This window comes from Nerophis ophidion, linkage group LG09, assembly GCF_033978795.1.
Source record: "Nerophis ophidion isolate RoL-2023_Sa linkage group LG09, RoL_Noph_v1.0, whole genome shotgun sequence".
In the NCBI taxonomy this organism is placed as follows: domain Eukaryota; kingdom Metazoa; phylum Chordata; class Actinopteri; order Syngnathiformes; family Syngnathidae; genus Nerophis; species Nerophis ophidion.
The window spans coordinates 49,070,455-49,092,732 of NC_084619.1; the positions used below are offsets into that span (position 1 = coordinate 49,070,455).

A 22,278-nucleotide genomic window follows, 5' to 3' on the forward strand; every position below is an offset into this window, starting at 1 on the left:
GAAATTTTCTTCCGGGAGGTTTTCGGGAGAGGTGCTGAATTTCGGGAGTCTCCCGGAAAATCCAGGAGGGTTGGGAAGTATGCCTTTTCTTTTAACAACACTCAATAAACCTTTGGGAACTGAGGAGACACATTTTTGAAGCTTTTCAGGTGGAATTCTTTCCCATTCTTGTTTTATGTACAGCTTAAGTTGTTCAACAGTCTGGGGTTTCCGTTGTGGTATTTTAGGCTTCATAATGCGCCACACATTTTCAATGGGAGACAGGTCTGGACTACAGGCAGGCCAGTTTAGTATCCGCACTCTTTTACTATGAAGCCACACTGTTGTAACAAGTGACTTGGTATTGTCTTGCTGAAATAAGCAGGGGCGTCCATGATAATGTTGCTTGGATGGCAACATGTGTTGCTCCAAAAGCTGTATGTACCTCTCAGCATTAATGGTGCCTTCACAGATGTGTAAGTTACCCATGCCTTGGGCACTAATACAGCCCCATACCATCACAGATGCTGGGTTTTCAACTTTGCACTTAGAACAGTCCTGATGGTTCCTTTCCTCTTTGGTCCGGAGGACACGACGTTCATCGTTTCCAGAAAACAATTTGAAATGTGGACTCGTCAGACCACAGAACACTTTTCCACTTTGCAGCAGTCCATCTTAGCTGAGCTCGGGCCCAGAGAAGCCGGCGGCGTTTCTGGGTGTCGTTGATAAATGGCTTTGGCTTTGCATAGTAGAGTTTTAACTTGCACTTACAGGTGTGTTGACAAACTGTAGTTACTGATAGTGGTTTTATGAAGTGTTCCTGAGCCCATGTGGTGATATCCTATACACACTGATGTCGCTTTTTGATGCAGCACCGTCTGAGAGAACGAAAGTCCATTATATCATCGCTTATGTTCAGTGATTTCTCCGGATTCTCTGAAACTTTTGATGGTATTATGGACCGTAGATGGTGAAAATCCTAAATTCCTTGCAATAGACCGTTGAGAAATGTTGTTCTTAAACTTTTTGACTATTTGCTCACACATTTGTTCACAAAGTGGTGACCTTCACCCCGTCCTCGTTTGTGAAAGACTGAGCATTTCACAGAAGCTGCTTTTATACCTTATCATGGCACCCACCTGTTCCCAATTAGCCTGCACACCCGTGGGATGTTCCAAATAAGTGTTTGATGAGCATTCCTAAACTTTATCAGTATTTATTGCCACCTTTTCCAACTTCTTTGTCACATGTTGCTGCTATCAAATTCTAAAGTTAATGATTATTTGCAAAAAAAAAAGGTTTATCAGTTTGAACATCAACTATGTTGTCTTTGTAGCATATTCAACTGAATATGGCTTGAAAATGATTTGCAAATCATTGTATTCCGTTTATATTTACATCTAACACAATTTCCCAACTCATATGGAAACGATGTTTGTAGTTATGTTCGGTTTTGTTTAAGACTCCATTGCTTCCTGTTTTTCACTCCCTTGTTTTGTCGCCATGGTTACTAATTGTGTTCACCTGTCTCTGATTAGTACTCGCCTGCTCACCTGCTTCTCGAGCACTAATCAGAGGCAGTATTTAAAGGCCTACTGAAACCCACTACTACCGACCACACTGTCTGATAGTTTATATATCAATGATGAAATCTTAACATTGCAACACATGCCAATAGGGCCGGGTTAGTTTACTAAATTGCAATTTTAAATTTTGCGACAAAGTATCCTGCTGAAACGTCGCGGTATGATGACGAGTGCGCGTGACGTCACGCATTGTAGAGGACATTTTGTTCCAGCTGTTTTCATCGCATAATACCACAGTATTCTGGACTTCTGTGTTGCTGAATCTTTTGCAATTTGTTCAATGAATAATGAAGACATCAAAGAAGAACGCTGTAGGTGGGAAGCGGTGTATTGCGGCCGCCTTTAGCAACACAAACACAGCCGGTGTTTCATTGTTTACATTCCCGAAAGATGACGGTGAAGCTTTACTATGGAACAGAGTGGTCAAGCGAACACGGTTGGCATGGACCACACACACAAAGTACAGTGTATTATGCAACGATTATTTCAAAAGATCGTGTTTCGAAGAGGGTCCCTTTTAAAGGGCAGAGATGGGCATCGCCACCACCCGTCGACTGGTGCTGAAGAACGGTGCAGGGCCGACCTTCAGGTTGTACAGGTACGACCATATAATCTCACTAAAACACTAGTAACACAATAAGCAGATAAGGGATTTTCCAGAATTATCCTAGTAAATGTGTCTAATAACATCTGAATCGCTCCCACTGTATAGTCTTTTTTTTCCTTTTTTCTAGTCCTTCACTCTCACTTTCCTCATCCACGAATCTTTCATCCTCGCTCAAATTAATGGGGAAATCATCGCTTTCTCGGTCCGAATCGCTCTCGCTGCTGGTGGCCATGATTGTAAACAATGTTCAGATCCGAGGAGCTCCACAACCCGTGACGTCACACACATATCGTCTGCTACTTCCGGTAAAGGCAAGACTTTTTTTTATCATCACCAAAAGTTGCGAACTTTATCGTCAATGTTCTTTACTAAATCCTTTCAGCAAAAATATGGCAGTATTGGGAAATGATCAAGTATGACAAATAGAATGGACCTGCTATTCCCGTTTAAATAAGAAAATCTCATTTCAGTAGGCCTTTAAGCTTGTCATTTCCAGTCAGTCCTTCTGGCATCATTGTTCTTTTCATGCTCTGTCCATGCTAGTTTTTCATGCCAAAGTCCATGCTGCTCTTTTCAAGCCACAGTAAGTGTTGTGTGTTTTATGTTCATTGTTTACGTTAAAGTGTTAGTTTTGTTTCCTTAGCCAAGTTGTGCCTCCGCTGTGAGCGCTTTTTGTTTTTACCTTTTTTGGTTAAAATTAAATCATGTTTATACCTGCACACCATGTCCCGAGTAGTCCGTCTGTTTTCCTGGGAGAACGACCCGGCAGCAAGCTGCTACCCCCCCCATTATGACATTAAGTTGTTTACATAAGAATACAGTGGAGTTATATTTGAAGTAAATTGGAACAGTGAAAAAATAAAACATTTTTCTCTCCCCTGCATTCTGCTGCTATACATTGTCAGGCTATGGCAGAAGTGAAGATATAACAAATACTAATTTAAGCATGTACACCAGATTAGTCCGAGTCCAAATTAAACCCACTTTAAATTCTCAAATCTGGACTAGATTGATAAAACGGGACGTGGCTTCTATTTTTGCCGGATACCAAAATAGAATATTTGTGAGACATCATTTCTTAAGAAGTTTGGTCCTGTGGTCTAAGTTGGTACTTATAGTCAATGACCATGAGTTTTAGATATTAATTTTGTTTGCAAGTTTCGAGCACAGCATCACATTTTATGACCCAATCTGCGCAACTTTTTCCCACTCATGGTAGAAAATAAACTATAACCAACACAGAAAAACGAACATAGCGCATTGAACTTTGTGGACAATATAACATGTCCAATTTCCATTCATAATTTAAATTGACACCAATATAAATCCACTAAAATGCATGATGAGTGATATGCAAAACACTCTCCCCATTCCCCCATCAAATTATATAAGTATATAAGATTTTATCAATTGACTGTGTGTGTATTTACACACACATATATAGCAATTGTTTAAGCCCAATATGGCTTCCTCAAGTCAAACGTTTTAGACACCCCCCGTCTATGGGTTGTGAGGCAAAAATGGCGAAGACCTTGTTGAATAGTTTGTGTTCTTGTCAGGGCATGATGACATCATCCCTGGAGCTAGTAGTGGGTTTGGAGACAGCGGAATACAATGATTTGCAAATTGTTTTCAACCCATCCATCCATCCATTTTCTACCGCTTATTCCCTCTTGGGGTCGTGGGGGGCACTGGCGCCTATCTCAGCTACAAGAAGGCAGGGTACACCCTGGACAAGTCAAACAGTTGGTGGCAAGTCGCCACTTCATCGCAGGGCCAACACAGATAGACAGACAACATTCACACTCACATTCACACACTAGGGCCAATTTAGTGTTGCCAATCAACCTATCCTCAGGTGCATTACTTTGGAAGTGGGAGGAAGCCGGAGTACCCGGAGGGAACCCACGCATTACCTTATTAAGTTAAATGCACTACAAAGACAAAATATTTTATCTTCAAACTCATAAACTTAAGTTTTTTTTTTGCAAGTAATAATTGACTTAGAATTTAATGGCTGCAACACGTGCCAAAGTAGTTGGGAAAGGGCATGTTCACCACTGTGTTACAGAGGTGTGTCACATGACTTGGACTCGAGTCAGACTCGAGTCATGAACTTGATGACTTTAGACTCGACTTGACAAAATGTAAAAAGACTTGCAACTCGACTTAGATTTTAACATCAATGACTTGTGACTTGACTTGGACTTGAGCCTTTTGACTTGACATGACTTGCTACTTTCCCCAAAACCCAACAATTAAAAAGTTATTCAGGGGCGCTCCGTATCTGTCAGCGTGTCTGTCAGCGTGTGTGCGATGACAGTGTGCGCGCTACCTGTCAGAACAACAGCCAATCAAATTACAACCACGTTATTTTCGTCACACAGCATTCAGCCAATCAAGTTGCATGAAAACCAACGAAGAAAAGCTCTAAAACCACGCGCCAGTGAGGAAAAGTTATGCCAAAAATTGTTTCGTTCGGGGATTAAAACTACGACTTGGTCAACAAAAAACAAATTCCAGTAAGCAAAGCATGCAGTTTCTTTCAAAGATTACAGAGACGCAACAACTTCCAACTTCGTTCGACATTTGAAGATGCACAAAGAAGGGTAAGTTTTGAATGTAAGTTAACATTTATTGGCTGAGTAACGTAACTTTTATTTGCTGTTTAGTTAACTCAGTGAGGCTGTAAACTCACTGCTAACGTTAGAACCATAGACATCTTATTAGTAGACGCAGGATGGAGCGCTACTGGCGCTGACGTGACGCGGGGCCGCCATCTTGGAGTGGTGATCCGCTCCACTGAGTGCAATTCATTTGTCAGGAGCAATGAACCGTCAGCGCATTTAATTTATTTTACCTCACTGAATACCACTGATATTCACGCGCTTTTTTGTAATACGTGTAACTATGATAAAGGTCACATTTTTTGGCGTGTTCATAGTTTGCTTAACAGTAATAGAATATTCATATATTCTATAAGTGACCAGACGTCCAAGATCAAAACTGGGAATAATAATCCCAAAAAGGGGGAAAAACACGGTCAACTATTTTATGTTGAAGAAACAATATAATTAGCTTATATATACATGCATATATCCTTCATAAACAATGTATGAATACATTAGATATATACATATATCTTATATATTGCATCTCTGTTGCTGCAACAGCAGAGAGTTTATTCTGTCTTGACACTTTGTATTAATATTTTGTATTACATTCTTCCCTTAAATGATCATGTTTACAGTGATTGTTTTATATGTATTTTTCATGTATGTTGCTTTGGATAAAATTGTCTGCCAAATACTTAAACATAAACATATATAAAGACCTGAAAGTCTTTATATCAGCTAAAACCACCAATCTGTTTCACTGGATTCAGAATAAAAGCAAATTCTGTCTTACCCAAAAATGTTAGTATTTGAATATTGTTACTTGAAGACTTATTCCTGGTTACAATTATACTGTTAAGAAAGTATTGTCTAATACTTTGCCTAAAATGAGAATGCATCATAATCAGTGGCGGCTGGTGGATTTAGTTTTAGGTGGGGCTGAAAGTTTGTAAACCAAATACCAGTAGGGGCGTCATCCTCCCCCAGAAGATTTATTTGTGATTTTCACATACAAATTAAAGATCTTTGCTCCTTCTCAACTCTGTGATAATATTATCTTCACAAAATACAACCATATTAATGTTAAATCTTACTTGTGAAAAGTAATCCCCCGATTCCTATTTTCAACAGTCCGCTCATTTGAGCAGGAAAACGCTGAACACCAGCCCAGCCTCTTTGAATACCTCATTGGACCCACCGTGCGTGGCGCTCCAGACTATAATTGATAGCTGTGTTCTTACACAAATAATAAATGAACCGACGCATCGCAGCGGTAATACGATAGACCTAGTGCTTGTCAGAGGTATCACCGTTTCCAAAGTTACGATACTCCCGTATACTAAAGTATTGTCCGATCATTACCTTATAAAATTCGAAGTTCAGACGCATGTTCGTCAAACTAATAATAATAATAACTGCTATAGCAGCCGCAACATTAATGCTGCCACAACGACGACTCTTGCGGACCTACTGCCCTCGGTAATGGCACCGTTCCCAAAGTATTTGGGCTCTATTGATAACCTCACTAACAACTTTAACAACGCCCTGCGCGAAACCATTGATAGTATAGCACCGCTGAAGTTAAAAAAGGCTCCAAAAAGGCGTACGCCATGGTTTACTGAAGAAACTAGAGCTCAGAAATTATTATGTAGAAAGCTGGAACGCAAATGGTGCACGACTAAACTTGAGGTGCACCATCAAGCATGGAGTGATAGTTTAATAACTTATAAACGCATGTTTACCTTAGCTAAAACTAATTATTACTCAAATCTCATCCGCATTAATAAAAACGATCCAAAATTTTTGTTTAGTACAGTAGCATTGCTAACCCAACAAGGGACTCCTTCCAGTATCTCCACCCATTCGGCAGATGACTTTATGAAGTTTTTTAATAAGAAAATGGAACTTATTAGAAAGGAGATTAAAGACAATGCGTCCCAGCTACAACTGGGTTATAGTAACACAGATACGATTGTATATACGGCGGATACTGCAAATATCCAAAATAGTTTCTCTCGTTTTGATGAAATAACATTAGAAGGATTGTTACAACGTGTAAATGGAATAAAACAAACAACATGTTTACTTGACCCACTTCCTGGGAAACTTATCAAGGAGCTTTTTGTATTATTAGGTCCATCAGTGCTAAATATTATAAACTTATCACTTTCCTCGGGCACTGTTCCCCTTGCATTCAAAAAAGCGGTTATTCATCCTCTCCTTAAAAGACCTAACCTCGATCCTGACCTCATGGTAAACTACCTTCCCTTTATTTCGAAAATCCTCGAAAAAATTGTTGCAGAGCAGCTAAATGAACACTTAGCGTTTAACAATCTATGTGAAACCTTTCAATCCGGTTTCAGGGCAAATCACTCGACTGAGACAGCCCTCGCAAAATTGACTAATGATCTATTGCTAACGATGGACTCTGATGCATCATCTATGTTGCTGCTCCTCGATCTTAGCGCTGCTTTCGATACCGTCGATCATAATATTTTATTAGAGCGTATCAAAACACGAATTGGTATGTCAGACTCAGCCCTGTCATGGTTTAACTCTTATCTTACTGATAGGATGCAGTGCGTCTCCCATAACAGTGTGACCTCGGACTATGTTAAGGTAACGTGTGGAGTTCCCCAGGGTTCGGTCCTTGGCCCTGTACTCTTCAGCATCTACATGCTGCCGCTGGGTGACGTCATACGCAAATACGGTATTAGCTTTCACTGTTATGCTGATGACACCCAACTCTACATGCCCCTAAAGCTGACCAACATGCCGGACTGTAGTCAGTTGGAAGCGTGTCTTAATGAAATTAAACAATGGATGTCCGCTAACTTTTTGCAACTTAATGCCAAAAAAACGGAAATGCTGATTATCGGTCCTGCTAGACACCGACCTCTATTTAATAATAAAACTTTAACATTTGACAACCAAATAATAAAACAAGGTGACTCTGTAAAAAATCTGGGTATTATCTTCGACCCAACTCTCTCCTTTGAGTTACACATTAAAAGCGTTACTAAAACGGCCTTCTTTCATCTCCGTAATATCGCTAAAATTCGCTCCATTTTGTCCACTAAAGACGCCGAGATCATTATCCATGCGTTTGTTACGTCTCGTCTCGATTACTGTAACGTATTATTTTCGGGTCTCCCCATGTCTAGCATTAAAAGATTACAGTTGGTACAAAATGCGGCTGCTAGACTTTTGACAAGAACAAGAAAGTGTGATCATATTACGCCTGTACTGGCTCACCTGCACTGGCTTCCTGTGCACTTAAGATGTGACTTTAAGGTTTTACTACTTACGTATAAAATACTACACGGTCTAGCTCCAGCCTATCTTGCCGATTGTATCGTACCGTATGTCCCGGCAAGAAATCTGCGTTCAAAAGACTCCGGCTTATTAGTGATTCCTAGAGCCCAAAAAAAGTCTGCGGGCTATAGAGCGTTTTCCGTTCGGGCTCCAGTACTCTGGAATGCCCTCCCGGTAACAGTTCGAGATGCTACCTCAGTAGAAGCATTTAAGTCTCACCTTAAAACTCATCTGTATACTCTAGCCTTTAAATAGACCTCCTTTTTAGACCAGTTGATCTGCCGCTTCTTTTCTTTCTCCTATGTCCCCCCCTCCCTTGTGGAGGGGGTCCGGTCCGATGACCATGGATGAAGTACTGGCTGTCCAGAGTCGAGACCCAGGATGGACCGCTCGTCGGGACCCAGGATGGACCGCTCGCCTGTATCGGTTGGGGACGTCTCTACGCTGCTGATCCGCTTGAGATGGTTTCCTGTGGACGGGACTCTCGCTGCTGTCTTGGATCCGCTTGAACTGAACTCTCGCGGCTGTGTTGGAGCCACTATGGATTGAACTTTCACAGTATCATGTTAGACCCCCTCGACATCCATTGCTTTCGGTCCCCTAGAGAGGGGGGGTTGCCCACACCTGAGGTCCTCTCCAAGGTTTCTCATAGTCAGCATTGTCACTGGCGTCCCACTGGATGTGAATACTCTCTGCCCACTGGGTGTGAGTTTTCCTTGCCCTTTTGTGGGTTCTTCCGAGGATGTTGTAGTCGTAATGATTTGTGCAGTCCTTTGAGACATTTGTGATTTGGGGCTATATAAATAAACATTGATTGATTGATTGATTGATTTGTTTGCTACCTGTCAACTGTCAGTTTAGGCTGCTCGCCGGCTCCTCATCACCACTTCAAGATGGCGGCCAAATTGCTCACGTCACAGCAGCCAATGCTGCGTCTACTTATAATATGTCTATGGTTATAACCTCATTGCAAACACGACAAACTGTTGCGTCCACTGCAGTTCGCTACCTTATTCATACTTTTTGTCAAGTGATTTTTTTTAAGCAGGGTTGCATGAGGTCCCTACAAATAATGTTGCGTTAGTCAATGTATCACACACAGTAACGTAACGTTAGACGGTGGTCAGCAGCACCGTGTATTTTAGCCACCTACAAAAAGACAAACATAGTCCAATAAAGGTCAGTTAAAATGTATACTATATTAAGAATATGTGTACGTATTCCATTGGGCCGTGAAATCTAAAAAGTACAACTCTGTTCCTTGTTATTTTCATGTATTTGTTATGTTTTTCATGTGTACGCACACATCAACACACATACAGTATGGGATGAGATCAATAAGATAAGGTAAGAACAGAATGGAGACTGCTGTGGAACTAGTTACAATGCAATATGCCATGGAAATACAATGTTAACACCTTTGTGCAAATAAGTACAGTTGCACTTGTTTTTTTCAAATGTGTTCATTATGTAAAGGAATGAGTTAAATGTTTGAAATAACTTGTTAATAGTGCTATTATGAAGTGCAATGTCAGCGTACATTTTTTTTATAATAAATACATACAGCGTTTTAAAAGCATACACAATCTGTGTAAATATATTAGTCTGTGTTTAAAAGGACTTGAAATGACTCGAAACTCAAAAAGCAGGACTTGGGACTTGACTTGAGACTTTCCAGTCTTGACTTTGGACTTGACTCGGGACTTGCCTGTCTTGACTTAGGACTTGACTCGAGACTCGAGGGCAAAGACTTGAGACTTACTTGTGATTTGCAAAACAATGACTTGGTCCCACCTCTGCTGTGTTACATCACATTTTCTTTTAACAACACTCAATAAATGTTTGGGAACTTAGGAAACTAATTGTTGAAGCTTTGAAAGTGGAATTTCTTCCCAGTTTTGTTCTATGTAGAGCTTCAGTCGTTCAACAGTCCGGTGTCTCCGCTGTCGTATTTTACGCTTCATAATGCTGCACACATTTTCGATGGGAGACAGGTCTGGACAGCAGGCGGGCCAGGAAAGTAACCACACTCTTTTACTACAAAACCACGCTGTTGTAACACATGGCTTGGCATTGTCTTGCTGAAATAAGTTGCTTGGATGACAACATATGTTGCTCCAAAACCTGTATGGACCATTCAGCATTAATGGTGCCTTCACAGATGTGTAAGTTACCCATGCCTTGGGCACTAATACACCCCCATACCATCACAGATGCTGGCTTTTGAACTTTGCGCCTATAAAAATCCGGATGGTTATGTTCCTCTTTGTTCCGAAGGACAACACGTCCACAGTTTCCAAATATAATTTGAAATGTGGACTCGTCAGACCACAGAACACTTTTCCACTTTGCATCAGTCCATCTTAGATGAGCTTGGGGTTTTGCTTTGCATAGTAGAGTTTTAACTTGCACTTACAGGTGTAGCGACAAACTGTAGTTACTGACAGTAGTTATATGAAGTGTTCCTGAGCCCATGAGGTGATACCTTTACACACTGATGTCTGTTTTTGATGCAGTACCGCCTGAGGGATCAAAGGTCCGTAATATCATCGCTTACGCGCAGTGATTTCTCCAGATTCTCTGAACCTTTTGATGATTTTAGGGACCGTAGATGGCAAAATCCCTAAATTCCTTACAATAGCTCGTTGAGAAATGTTGTTCTAAAACTGTTCGACAATTTGCTTCCAAATTGGTGACCCTCGCCCCATCCTTGTTTGTGAATTACTTAGCATTTCGTGGAAGTTGCTTTTATACCCAATTATGGCACCCACCTGTTCCCAGTTAGCCTGCACACCTGTGGGATGTTCCAAATAAGTGTTTGATGAGCATTCCTCAACTTTATCAGTATTTATTGCCACCTTTCCCAACTTCTTTGTCACGTGTTGCTGACATCAAATTCTAAAGTTAATGATTATTTGCACAAAAAAAAATGTTTATCAGTTTGAACATCAAATATGTTGTCTTTGTAGCATATTCAACTGAATATGGGTTGAAAATGATTTGCAAATCGTTGTATTCCGTTTACATTTAGATCTAACACAATTTCCCAACTCATATGGAAACGGGGTTTGTATCAATGATTGTCACATACACACTAAGTGTGGTGAAATGTGTCCTCTGCATTTGACACATCCCCTTTTTCACCCCCTCGGAGATGAGGGGAGCAGTGAGCAGCAGCGGTGGCAATGCCCGCGAATCATTTTGGTGATTTAACCCTCAATTCCAACCCCTGATGCGGAGTGCCAAGCAGGGAGGTAATCGGTCCCATATTTATAGTCTTTGGTACGACTCGGCCGGGGTTTGAACTCACAACCTACCGATCTCAGGGCGGACACTCTAATCACTAGGCCACTGAGTAGGTGAAGAAGGTGAAGAAGGTGTAGAAAATGGCGTCGACTAGTAAAAAAAATCAGATGTACGAAAGTGTTCGCACACACAATTCCAAGCGCATTTCTTCGTTACATCGCAATCTACTTTGAATGGACCTGTGTAGCCTGGCCCGCCCGGGCCACGCTCCCTTATAAATATGCAAATCAGATTTAAAGTCACCATGTGACTGAAAACGGCAAGCGATGCCCAACGAGGACTCAGTAGGAGGTGCTTCTTCGCCTACAGAAAACTGCTAACAGGCTGAAAAAAATGGTCAGACATCAGGAACAAAGTGAAGAAGACTTTATTGTAAAATTAATTAAACAGATGTTATTCTGGCATTCAAATACATAGCCTCTCTTGTTAGACTAAAATATAATTGTAATGGTTTAAATATGCGGGCAGCACGGTGGGAGACGGGTTAGTGCATCTGCCTCACAATACGAAGGTCTTGAATAGTCATGGGTTCAATCCCAGGCTCGGGATCTTTCTGTGTGGAGTTTGCATGTTCTCCCCTTTGACTGCGTGGGTACCCTCCGGGTACTCCGGCTTTCTCCCACCTCCAAAGACATGCACCTGGGGATAGGTTGATTGGCAACACTAAATTGGCCCTAGTGTGTGAATGTGAGTGTAAATGTTGTGAATGTCTATCTGTGTTGGCCCTGCGATGAGGTGGCGACTTGTCCGGGGTGTACCCCGCTTTCCGCCCGAATGCAGCTGAGATAGGCTCCAGCGACCCCCCACGATCCCAAAAGGGACAAACAGTAGAAAATGGATGGATGGAATATTCATTGTGTGTAAGAGTGAGCATATTCGAACTAAAAGTGGATTTAGCCATCTTTAAACACTTTGTATACACTGGCCTAAATTTTCATTTTAATTGAATCAGAACTCGTTTAAAAGCGTAACTGACAAGTTGGGGATATCTTATTCACGTAGTTTTAAACTATTGCTACAAAACTAACAATATTTTTATTCTTTAAACCTGTGCACACTGTTTAAATATTTTAATAGCATATCATGCTGTAGTCACCGAATAATATGAATTACTTATGTTGTTGACTTTTAGATGATATTTTTCTTCTTGAAACCTGTGCACATAATTCAAATATGTTTTTACTCGCACATCATGTGCGAGTCATGTCATATGAACTACTTATATTGTTGATTTTTAGTTACCAGGGCGAAAACCACACAGCTCCTCCTGAGTCTGAGGTGCGACTATCTGGAGTAGCCTCCTCTTCAGTACACCTGAATAAACCTTATTGGGAAGGCTGAGGAGTGTGATCCCACAACAGTTGGAACTTGGAACACACCCTCTGGTTCCCCTTCTTGAAGAGAGGAACCACCATCTCTGCCAATCCAAAGGTACCAGCCCCTATGTCCACGCAATGTCGACAGCCCCACAGCATTCAGAGCCTTAAGGAACTTTTTAACTACCTCAGCAACCTTAGCCCCAGAATTAGGAGAGCCCACCACAGATTCCCGAGACACTGCTTCCCCATAGGAAGACGTGTAGGTGGGATTGAAGAGGTCTTTGAAAAAATGTTCTCCACCGATCCACAACATTCTCAGTCGAGGTCAGCAGCACACCATCCTCACCATACACGATTTTGACAACGCACTGCTTCCCCCTCCTGAGGCGGTGTATGGTGGTCCAGAATGACTTTAAAGTCGTCCGAAAGTCCTTTTTCATGGCTTCCTCGAACTCCCCCCATGTCTGAGTTTTTGCCTCCGCGACCGCCAAAGCCGAACACCGCCTGGCTTGTCGGTACCTGTCCGCTGCCTCCGGAGTCCCATGAGCGAAAATGACCCGATAAAACTCTTTGTTCAATTTGAGGACATCCTTCACCACTGGTGTCCACCAGCGGTTTCTAGGATTACTGCCACGACAGGTACCAACCACCTTGCGGCCACAGCTCCTATCGGCTGCCTCGACAATAGAGGTACGTAACATGGTCTACTCGGATTCAATATCCAGCACCTCCCTTGTGACATGTTCAAAGTTCTTCCGGAGGTGGGAATTGAAACTGTCTCTGACAGCAGACCCTCACAATGCGTTTGGGCCTTCCATCTCTGTCCAGCATCCTCCCCCACCATCGGAGTCAACTCAACAACAGGTAGTGATCGGTAGAAATCTCCGCCCCTCAGTTCACCCGAATGTCCAAAACATGTGACCGTAAATCCGATGACACAACTACAAAATTGATCATGGAACTGTGGCCTAGGGTGTCTTGGTGTCAAGTGTACATATGGACATCTTTTTGTTTGAACATTGTGTTCGTTATAGATAATCTGTGACGAGAACAAAAGTCCAATAACAAAACACCAGATTCAAATCAGGAAGGCCATTCTTCCCAATCACGCCTCTCCAGGTTTCACTGTCGCTGCCAATATGAGTGTTGAAATCATGCAGCAGAACAAGGGGATCACCTGAGGGAGCACTCTCCAGTACTCCGTCGAGGTAATCCGAAAAGGGTGGGTACTCTGTGCTGCTGTTTGGACATAAGCAACAAAACAGCCGTGGGGCAACAAGAATTAGAACCACTCTTAAAAGAACTGCTTCCAGAGCACTTATTGTGCGTCAAATTGAGTCTTACTATATCTCGGCGGGACTTCTCCACCTTGTGCACGAGCTCAGGCTCCTTCCCCCCCAGCGAGGTGACATTCCTCGTCCCAAGAGCTAGCTTATGTAGCTGAGTATGTAGCTCACACTGCACCCGACCATGGGCTTGATGGCGCCCCACCTCCGAGCCTGGCTCCAGAGGGGGGCCCCGGTGACCCGCATCCGGGCGGGGAAAATATGAGTTCTCAGTGTTTCTTTTTCAATAAGGTCTTCTAGCTGCACTTAGTCTGATCCCTCACCTAGGACCTGTTTGTCTTGGGGGACCCTACCAGGGTGCTTAGAAGTCCCCGGACAACATAGCTCCGAGGATCATTGAGACACGCAAAGTCCTCTACCAGGATAAGGTGGCAGCCCAGAAAGGAGTGTTGACGTTACTAAATAATTTTAATTTTTTTCCACAAGAAACAAGTAGTTAGCAAAATTTCATTGCACATTTGTATGATGACAATAGAGGTTATTCTGATTAGGAACACTCTTCGACAAAGTTAACAATTTAATTATAAATAAGTGACCATGCCAAGATTAAGGTGACTTAATTTAAAGGACATGGTTTCCAAATATGAATACAAACAAATGGCAAAACATGATAAACATGCAATATTAATGGCATTGTTCCCAACAAATTGTTCCAGCCCGTCTGCTTAGTGTTGTCATTACAACCTGCTCTCTTTCATTTCTTTCCCACTGCTGTGAGGTAAGGAGACTGTGTTGCGCTTTCAAAACAAAAAATGTATATTTTTTGGGTGCGACAAACACGTTTTTCTCCGGTAGAGAAATATTGAATGGGCACATCTCCGCCGGTACTACGCATGTGTATGTGATGTGTTGTGAAGTGCCTCCCTCTTTGGGATTAGGCCCCGCCTCGTCAGCCACCAAGTCAGCGTGCACAGAGCCCAGGAGCGCAAACATGAAGCTTGCATTGGTGTATGTGCTGATGGCTGTCTGGAGCTTCGGTAAGGTCACGTGAGGTGAGAATGTCAGGTTATATGATGTTTGACCACATTTGTTGTCCTCTGAAAGGATGTGGCAGCCAGACGGTGCACCAGACAGCGGAGAATGTGTACGCCATGAAAGGCGACTCAGTGATGCTGGACTGCAGCTATGAAAACTCTAGAGGCTACGAGTACATCTTCTGGTAAAAACAGGACGGGAATACGGCACCAAATTTCATCCTGAGCCCCTCCATGATGGGTCTGGGCAAGACTGAGAGCAGCTTTGAAAAGAGGTTCAGCTGCAGCATCAATGACACTGCCAAGCGAGCTCCTCTGAAGATCCAAGACGTGCAGCTGAGCGACTCTGCTGTCTTCTACTGCGCCATGCAGTCCACAATGACTGATAGCTCTGCTGCACCCACACAAAAACCTTTGTAGGCTCCTCATTTCATTGTGGCTATTTGAGAGCTGGTTCTGAGGAGGTTTTCACAGCTTTTGTCGTCTTCAGGACATCACAGGGGTGGCCAACTGGGGATGTTTTTATTGCTTCTCACTAGACTCCAAAACTTTGCTGGACTTAACCGTTAATTTGTACATTCCTTAGTCAGTCCCTCCAGGATTGCAAGTTCAACCATTTTTCGCACCCAGCACAATTTGGCCAATCATTGACATTTTGCCCTATTGAATTTGTCCTAGCAGCACACAAACGCAACGCATATGTTAACCGATCAAATGTCTCTCCATTGCTCAACATCTTCACTTCCTGGTTTACGTCAACAGAAATTCTGTGAAGATCTGTCCCACTCATGTCTTGTTATGTTTACTTAGTTTGTGTTTATTTTATCCAGGACTCTTATTTTAGTTCCACTTCCTGCATGTCTCCCGCAGCGCTTGTTTCCCTAAGCTGTCCATGATTGGCAGCCTGTCACACCTGGTTGCAGTTGCCTTGCAGTTGCCTCGCCCTCCAGTCAGGGTTCGATGATTGTTTCCTATTTCCTGTGTCAATGTTTCCTGCGTGTGCACCTACCAGTTGCACTATTTCCTTTTTGAGATTAAAAGTCATGTTTTCCTGCGCAACGCCTGCCATCTGTGCATCTTGGGGTTCAAGACCAACAGACCCTGACAGAATTATCCAGCCAAATACGAACCCCCAGAGATTTGGTGGGCTGTCTGGAGGCAACACACGGCTGTTCGGCAGAAAGGCGCCGAGGAGAAGTGTACTCGCTTGGTCTCTTTAGTGGATAAGCTCTGCGGCTTGTCTGCTGCACAGACTGGTTCTCTGGCTCCCTCCCACCTGTCCCTGTCTTCTGTTCCAGGGGGGCGGCCAGAGTCGGCAGGACCCGAGACCCCCGCCCATCCTTGCGCTGTTTTCGGTTATACGAACTGTTTAAACCGTAAAAAGGATGAAAGTTTCTTCAGAGTTTCTCGAGAAGTAATTAGAAATAAAAAAATACTGCGAAATTTTACAAAATGACGACGAAAAAAGTAGCACGCACTCCAGTCCAAGGGAGCAGAGTCGAAGTATACAGGAGTTTGCAGTGAAGGTTTGTTTGATACACTTTTAATGTTTGTGTTTCCCATTTAAGTATTATTTTTATAATACTTGTATTTTGTTAAAGACATTTTGCTACGAGTATTTCAAAAAGCACCAGCTCGGCAAGTCTAACATTGACATTGGGATCCTCCTGGTTTAACATGGAGGTGCTGTGCCCTCATCCTCACTGCATCTCAGCCCAGCCACACTGAAAATCATCATTAAGGGAGAAATTGTGATGGACAACATTCAAGACCTGACAAAAACTGTGTGCATTCTCTTTGGACTGCATCTCAACTACCCAACGTCCATGAAGTTAACATTTCCAGTTTATCCAACAGGTACTTTTCGAGCTGGGCCATGGTGAACTGAAACCAAAAAGATTGTTTTCTGGGCTAGCGAGCACACCAGGATTCAAGCAGCACCCACAAAATTTTAGGAGAAAAATATATTTTTCCATCTATTGGCTCACATTGGACTATGAGCCACTGACATACACGTTATGAATCGACTTATTTACACAGAAATTTTTGTTAACGTTTATTTACATGCCTTAATTGTTTCCAAGAAGCGTCTGTATTACGGCAGTAAACGGCTGATCAAACACAACAGAAGTCATCGTCATGGCCCCACCAGCTGTGGAACATAGCTCTCCATCAGCCAAAAAGACTCAATCAGTCCACAGTCACGTTTTAGTGAATTTATTGAGGAATTTGTGAAAAGAGTGACCATGCCAGGATAAAGATGATGAAACTCAAAGGACATGGTTTCTAAATATGAAAATAAACAAACGGCAAGACATTGAAAACATGTAATTGTCAGGTTCAAACACTGATGACATCTCTTAATCAGACAAGAAGCAAGGAACCTAGCAGAGACAGAGTTCAATATAGCTCATGAGGAGAACGGGGCACTGAACACTTAGTCACAGTCTCGCCCTACGCTCTAAGGTTCAGCTCCCGCGTCCCTCTTTTTATTCAGAGTTCCATAGTCAACATCACTGAGGCCGCCTCTAAAAGGAGTGGTCACATATATTATGCAAAGCAGGTCCAGGATGCACAGTACGTGACGGAATGGGCTGTGGGCCTTGTGATTTTGCCTTGTCCCCGTTTCGTCTGCGTGTTGTCCTCTTATCTTCATTGAGGTCCTTGAAGTCTCTGTCTCGTCTGCGTGCTGTCATCCCATCCCTGCCGAGGTCCCTGAAGTCCTTGGCTGCCAGCGGGCCAAAACCAAGATAACATCTGTGGCTAAGGCCACCCCTCAGACAAGAGGTGTTGTCCTTGCATAGATTAGAAAAAGTTTAACTTGGGCACGATAGCTAATAACTAAAGCAACGGACTTTAAGCATACTAAAGTTAATGTGATAATATATACATAATTATTCTAACAGTAGTACTCATGGCAATGTTCCCAACAGTTCATTCCAGACCGTCTGCTTAGTGTCACACTCACAGCCTGCTTTATTTTGGTTTTTTCTCACTGCTGTGAGGGAAGGGACTTGTCAGTCACATGACAATGTGTTGCGCTTTCAAAACAAAATCATGTATACCTCTGCGGTATATTTTTTGGGGACAAATGTGTCTTTCCCCCATAATGAAGTATTGAAGAGGCACGTTTCCCCCAGTACGACAGCTATGTATGTGATGTGTATGTGAAGTGCCTCCCTCTTTAGGATAGGGCCCCGCCTCCTCAGCCACCAAGTCCGATTGCACGCAGCACAGGAGTGCAAACATGAAGCGTGCATTGGTGTGTGTGCTGATGGCTGCCTGGAGCCTTGGTAAGGTAATTTGAGGTGAGCATGTCAGGTTATATGATGTTTGACCACATTTGTTGTCCTCTGACAGGATGTGGCAGCCAGACGGTGCACCAGCCAGCAGAGAATGTGTACGCCATGAAAGGCGGCTCAGTGACGCTGGACTGCAGCTATGAAAATTCTGGAGGCAACGACTACATTTTGTGGTACAAACAGGACGGGCAGGTGGCACCAAAGTTCATCATGAGCCTCTCCATCAGGAGTCAGGGCAAGACTGAGAGCAGCTTTGAAAAGAGGTTCAGCTGCAGCATCAATGACACCGCCAAGCGAGCTCCTCTGAAGATCCAAGACGTGCAGCTGTGCGACTCTACTGTCTTCTACTGCGCCATGCAGTCCACAATGACTGACAGCTCTGCTGCACCCACACAAAAACCTCTGTAGGCTCCTCATCTCACTGTGGCTGTTTGAGAGCTGGTTATGGGGATGTTTTCACAGCTTTGGTCGTTGTCAGGACATGACAGGGGTGGCGAACTGGAGATGTTTTTTTATTCTCACCAGACTCCAAAAGTTTGCTGGGCTTAACCATTGATTTGTACATCAGTCCCTCAAAAGATTTCACGATGTTGCCAATTCACACAAATTCAACCAGTATGCGTGCCCCTTAACTTTGTCCAATCCCCCCTGTTTTGCCGCACAATTTGGCCAATCATTACATTACGATAGCACATATACATAAGCATGAAAACACTCCTACAGACATCACATGTGGGACGGTTCAATAAATAGGAAATGTTTCAGTTAAACTGTGAAACTTACAGACAATAAATGATAAATGAAGAATCTTTTCGAGCAAAAACGCTAGGGACACTTATTCCAGGTTTATGTCATTCAAAACAGGAAGTACATTTTCAACCTGCAATACCTGCAGTGAGCAAACTTGTCCAACAGATGGAATCATAGCACGATTATAATTTTAGCTGTCTATTTTCCAGGTGAGAGGCAGGATTTATGATCTACAATAAACTTACAGGGAGCAGGGAAGCGAGGAAACAGCAGACCACTCGATGATGTAAACAAAGGGACATAAGGAAGTGATCACAACGCCACTATAAATAGGGTGTCTGTTATAGCAATCATAATAACAATATCACTAATACTTCAAGCCACAAATAGTACTTTGAGTATTGTTGACACTTTTTAAATGGTTATTTATCCAATTTTATGGGCGTCGTAACGGAGCTCCTACTGGCTCCGCTGTGAGTTGACTTTTATTTACATATATTTTATATTTGGACTGCATTTAAAAAAAAACATCTTTTGTCAAATCTTTCATAATGATTGTGCACACAAAAAAAAAAAAAAGAAAAAAGCAGTGTCCCTTTAAGACACAATTACACATAGTATCTAGTAATGTCAAACATGTTGATTAACGGTCCAGTAGAATTAGGTGTTGTCTTTGTGTTGGAGTGTAACCTTGACTCACACCCATCATTTTAAATAGAGCTTGTGCTGCTTTTTCACTCTTTTGTGGTGGTGACATTTTGCTACCTAGAAGGGAATGACAAAACATTTTAGCTAGTGTTGAAGTAACTTAATCCTTTTAAACTTTTTCCACAAAAAAACAAGTGGAGTTTGCAAAATGTAATTGCACGTTTGTAACATGACGATAAAATTATTCTAATTAGGAACACTTCGACAAAGTCAGCAATTAAATTATGTACGAGTGACCATGCCAGGATTAAGATGACTAAACTCAAAAGACATGGTTTGTAAATATGAAAATAGAAAAACGACAAGACATTATGAACATTCAATATTCATGGCAATGTTCCCAACAGATCGTTCCAGACCGTCTGCTTAGTGTCGCCCTCACAGCCTGCTCTCCTTTGGTTCTCTCCCCCTGCTGTGAGGTAAGGGGCCTGTCAGTCACATGATGATGTGTTGCGCTTTCAAAACCATGTTCCGCGGTAAATTTTTTTGGGTGGGACAAATGCATCTTTCTCCAATAATGAAGTATTGAAGGTGCACTTCCTCCCTGTGATGTGTTGTGAAGGGCCTTCGTCTTTGGGATTAGACCCCGCCTCCTCAGCCACCAAGTCAACATGCACGGAGCCCAGGAGTGCAAACATGAAGCCTGCATTGGTGTGTGTGCTGATGGCGGCCTGGAGCCTTGGTAAGGTCATTTGAGGTGAGCATGTCAGGTTATATGATGTTTGACCACATTTGTTGTCCTCTGACAGGATGTGGCAGCCAGACGGTGCACCAGCCAGCAGAGAATGTGTACGCCATGAAAGGCGACTCAGTGACGCTGGACTGCAGCTATGAAAATTCTGGAGGAAACGACTACATTTTGTGGTACAAACAGGACAAGCAGGCGGCACCAAAGTTCATCATGGGCATCTTCACGAGGAGTCAGGGCAAGACTGAGAGCAGCTTTGAAAAGAGGTTCAGCTGCAGCATCAATGACACCGACGAGCGAGCTCCTCTGAAGATCCAAGACGTGCAGCTGAGCGACTCTGCAGTCTCTACTGCGCCATGCAGCCCACAATGACTGACAGCTCTGCTGCACCCACACAAAAACCTCTGTAGGCTCCTCATCCCACTGTGGCTGTTTGAGAGCTGGTTCTGAGGAGGTTTTCACAGCTTTTGTCATTGTCAGGACATGACAGGCATGGCAAACTGGAGATGTTTTGTATTTACATACCTTTATTGTTTCCAAACCATGTTTGTAGCACGGCAGTAAAGGGCTGCTCAAACACAACAGAAGTCATCATAATAGACCCACTAGCTGCGGAAGCTAGTTCTCCATCAACTAAACAGACTCAATCAGTCCACAAAGACGTTTTAGTAAATGTTTTGAGGAATTTGGGAAACTGAAACTGCCCCTGAAATAGAAACGCTCTGCGTGCCGATGATCTGTATGTAAAAGTAAATCACCTTCACAGGTCTGTCTCTGCTATGCCTATCTTCAGGTATATCTTCCTTAAACCTATTATTTGCATCTTTCTGGGGCCAATTGTTTAGTTTTAAATGACGTCACGTCCGGCTCACGTACCACTCATCAAATATGCGTGGTGGTCAAGCCAGTGTCTGTCCTCAACGGGTAATAGGCGGCATTTAGCCTTTCTCGAAGAAAAATGCCCTATGCTTGCCATTGTTAACTGAAACCAAAATGAACTTTTTGGGGACTATGGAGCGCACCAGGAAATAAGCCACCCCCACATTTTCTCATATATTGGCCTGCACTGGTATATGAGCTGCAGATATATATGTTATGAATTGACTTATTTACACAAAAATATTTTGTAAATGTTTATTTACATACCTTAATTGTTTCCAAGCTGTAAACGGCTGACCAAACACAACAGAATTCATCGTCAAGGACCCACTAGCTGCGGAAGCTAGCTCTTCATCAGCTAAAAAGACTCAATTAGTCCATGGTGAGGGTTTAGTGAATTTATTGAGGAATTTGTGAAACTGAAACAATGCAAATAGGATGCTATTGTAAGTCATTAACACTAACACAAACACCTTTAAATGTGTAGGCATACCAGCTAATGCTAACAACGCTAGCTTCATTACATTTTGTATGAATAAGCATGAAAAGACTTCTACAGACATCACACATGGGGTGGTTCAAAAAGTAAGAATTTCAGTTAAAATATGAAACTTACAAATTTGACTTGAAATGCTAACTGAAGAATAATTTCAAGCAAAAATGCAATAGACACTGATTCCCGGTTTACAGCACCAAATCAGGAAGTACAAGTTATACCTGCTGTGGACAAACTTGTCCAAAAGATGGTGCCATGGCACAACTATAATTTCAACCATCTAATTTCCAGGTGAGAGGCATGATTTATGATCTACAATCAACATGCAGGGAGCAGGGAAGAGAGGAAACAGCAGACCACTCGATGATGTAAACATAGGGAAAGAAAGAAGTGATCACAGCGCAGCTA

At 42.7% G+C, this 22,278-nt stretch overlaps 1 protein-coding gene across 1 annotated transcript; it reads left to right on the forward strand.

Annotated features, from left to right (window-relative positions):
- The first annotated feature begins 18,189 nt into the window (after positions 1-18,189).
- Positions 18,190-20,774, forward strand: LOC133559395 (uncharacterized). The gene is made up of 5 exons (XM_061911126.1): positions 18,190-18,340; positions 18,408-18,753; positions 20,155-20,226; positions 20,370-20,489; positions 20,557-20,774. Exons 1-5 carry the CDS (start codon positions 18,295-18,297, stop codon positions 20,639-20,641), a joined length of 669 nt encoding a protein of 222 aa, XP_061767110.1. The 5' UTR covers positions 18,190-18,294; the 3' UTR covers positions 20,642-20,774.
- Positions 20,775-22,278: the final 1,504 nt, after the last annotated feature.

What these genes read in the sequence shown, in the direction of transcription:
- LOC133559395 (XM_061911126.1), top strand. Translation starts at nt 18,295, where the DNA reads ATGAAGCGTGCATTGGTGTGTGTGCTGATGGCTGCCTGGAGCCTTG. An exon ending in TTCTCTCCCCCTGCTGTGAG is followed by an intron (nt 20,227 to 20,369) that starts GTAAGGGGCCTG and finishes TGTGTTGTGAAG; the next exon opens with GGCCTTCGTCTTTGGGATTA. An exon ending in GATGGCGGCCTGGAGCCTTG is followed by an intron (nt 20,490 to 20,556) that starts GTAAGGTCATTT and finishes GTCCTCTGACAG; the next exon opens with GATGTGGCAGCCAGACGGTG.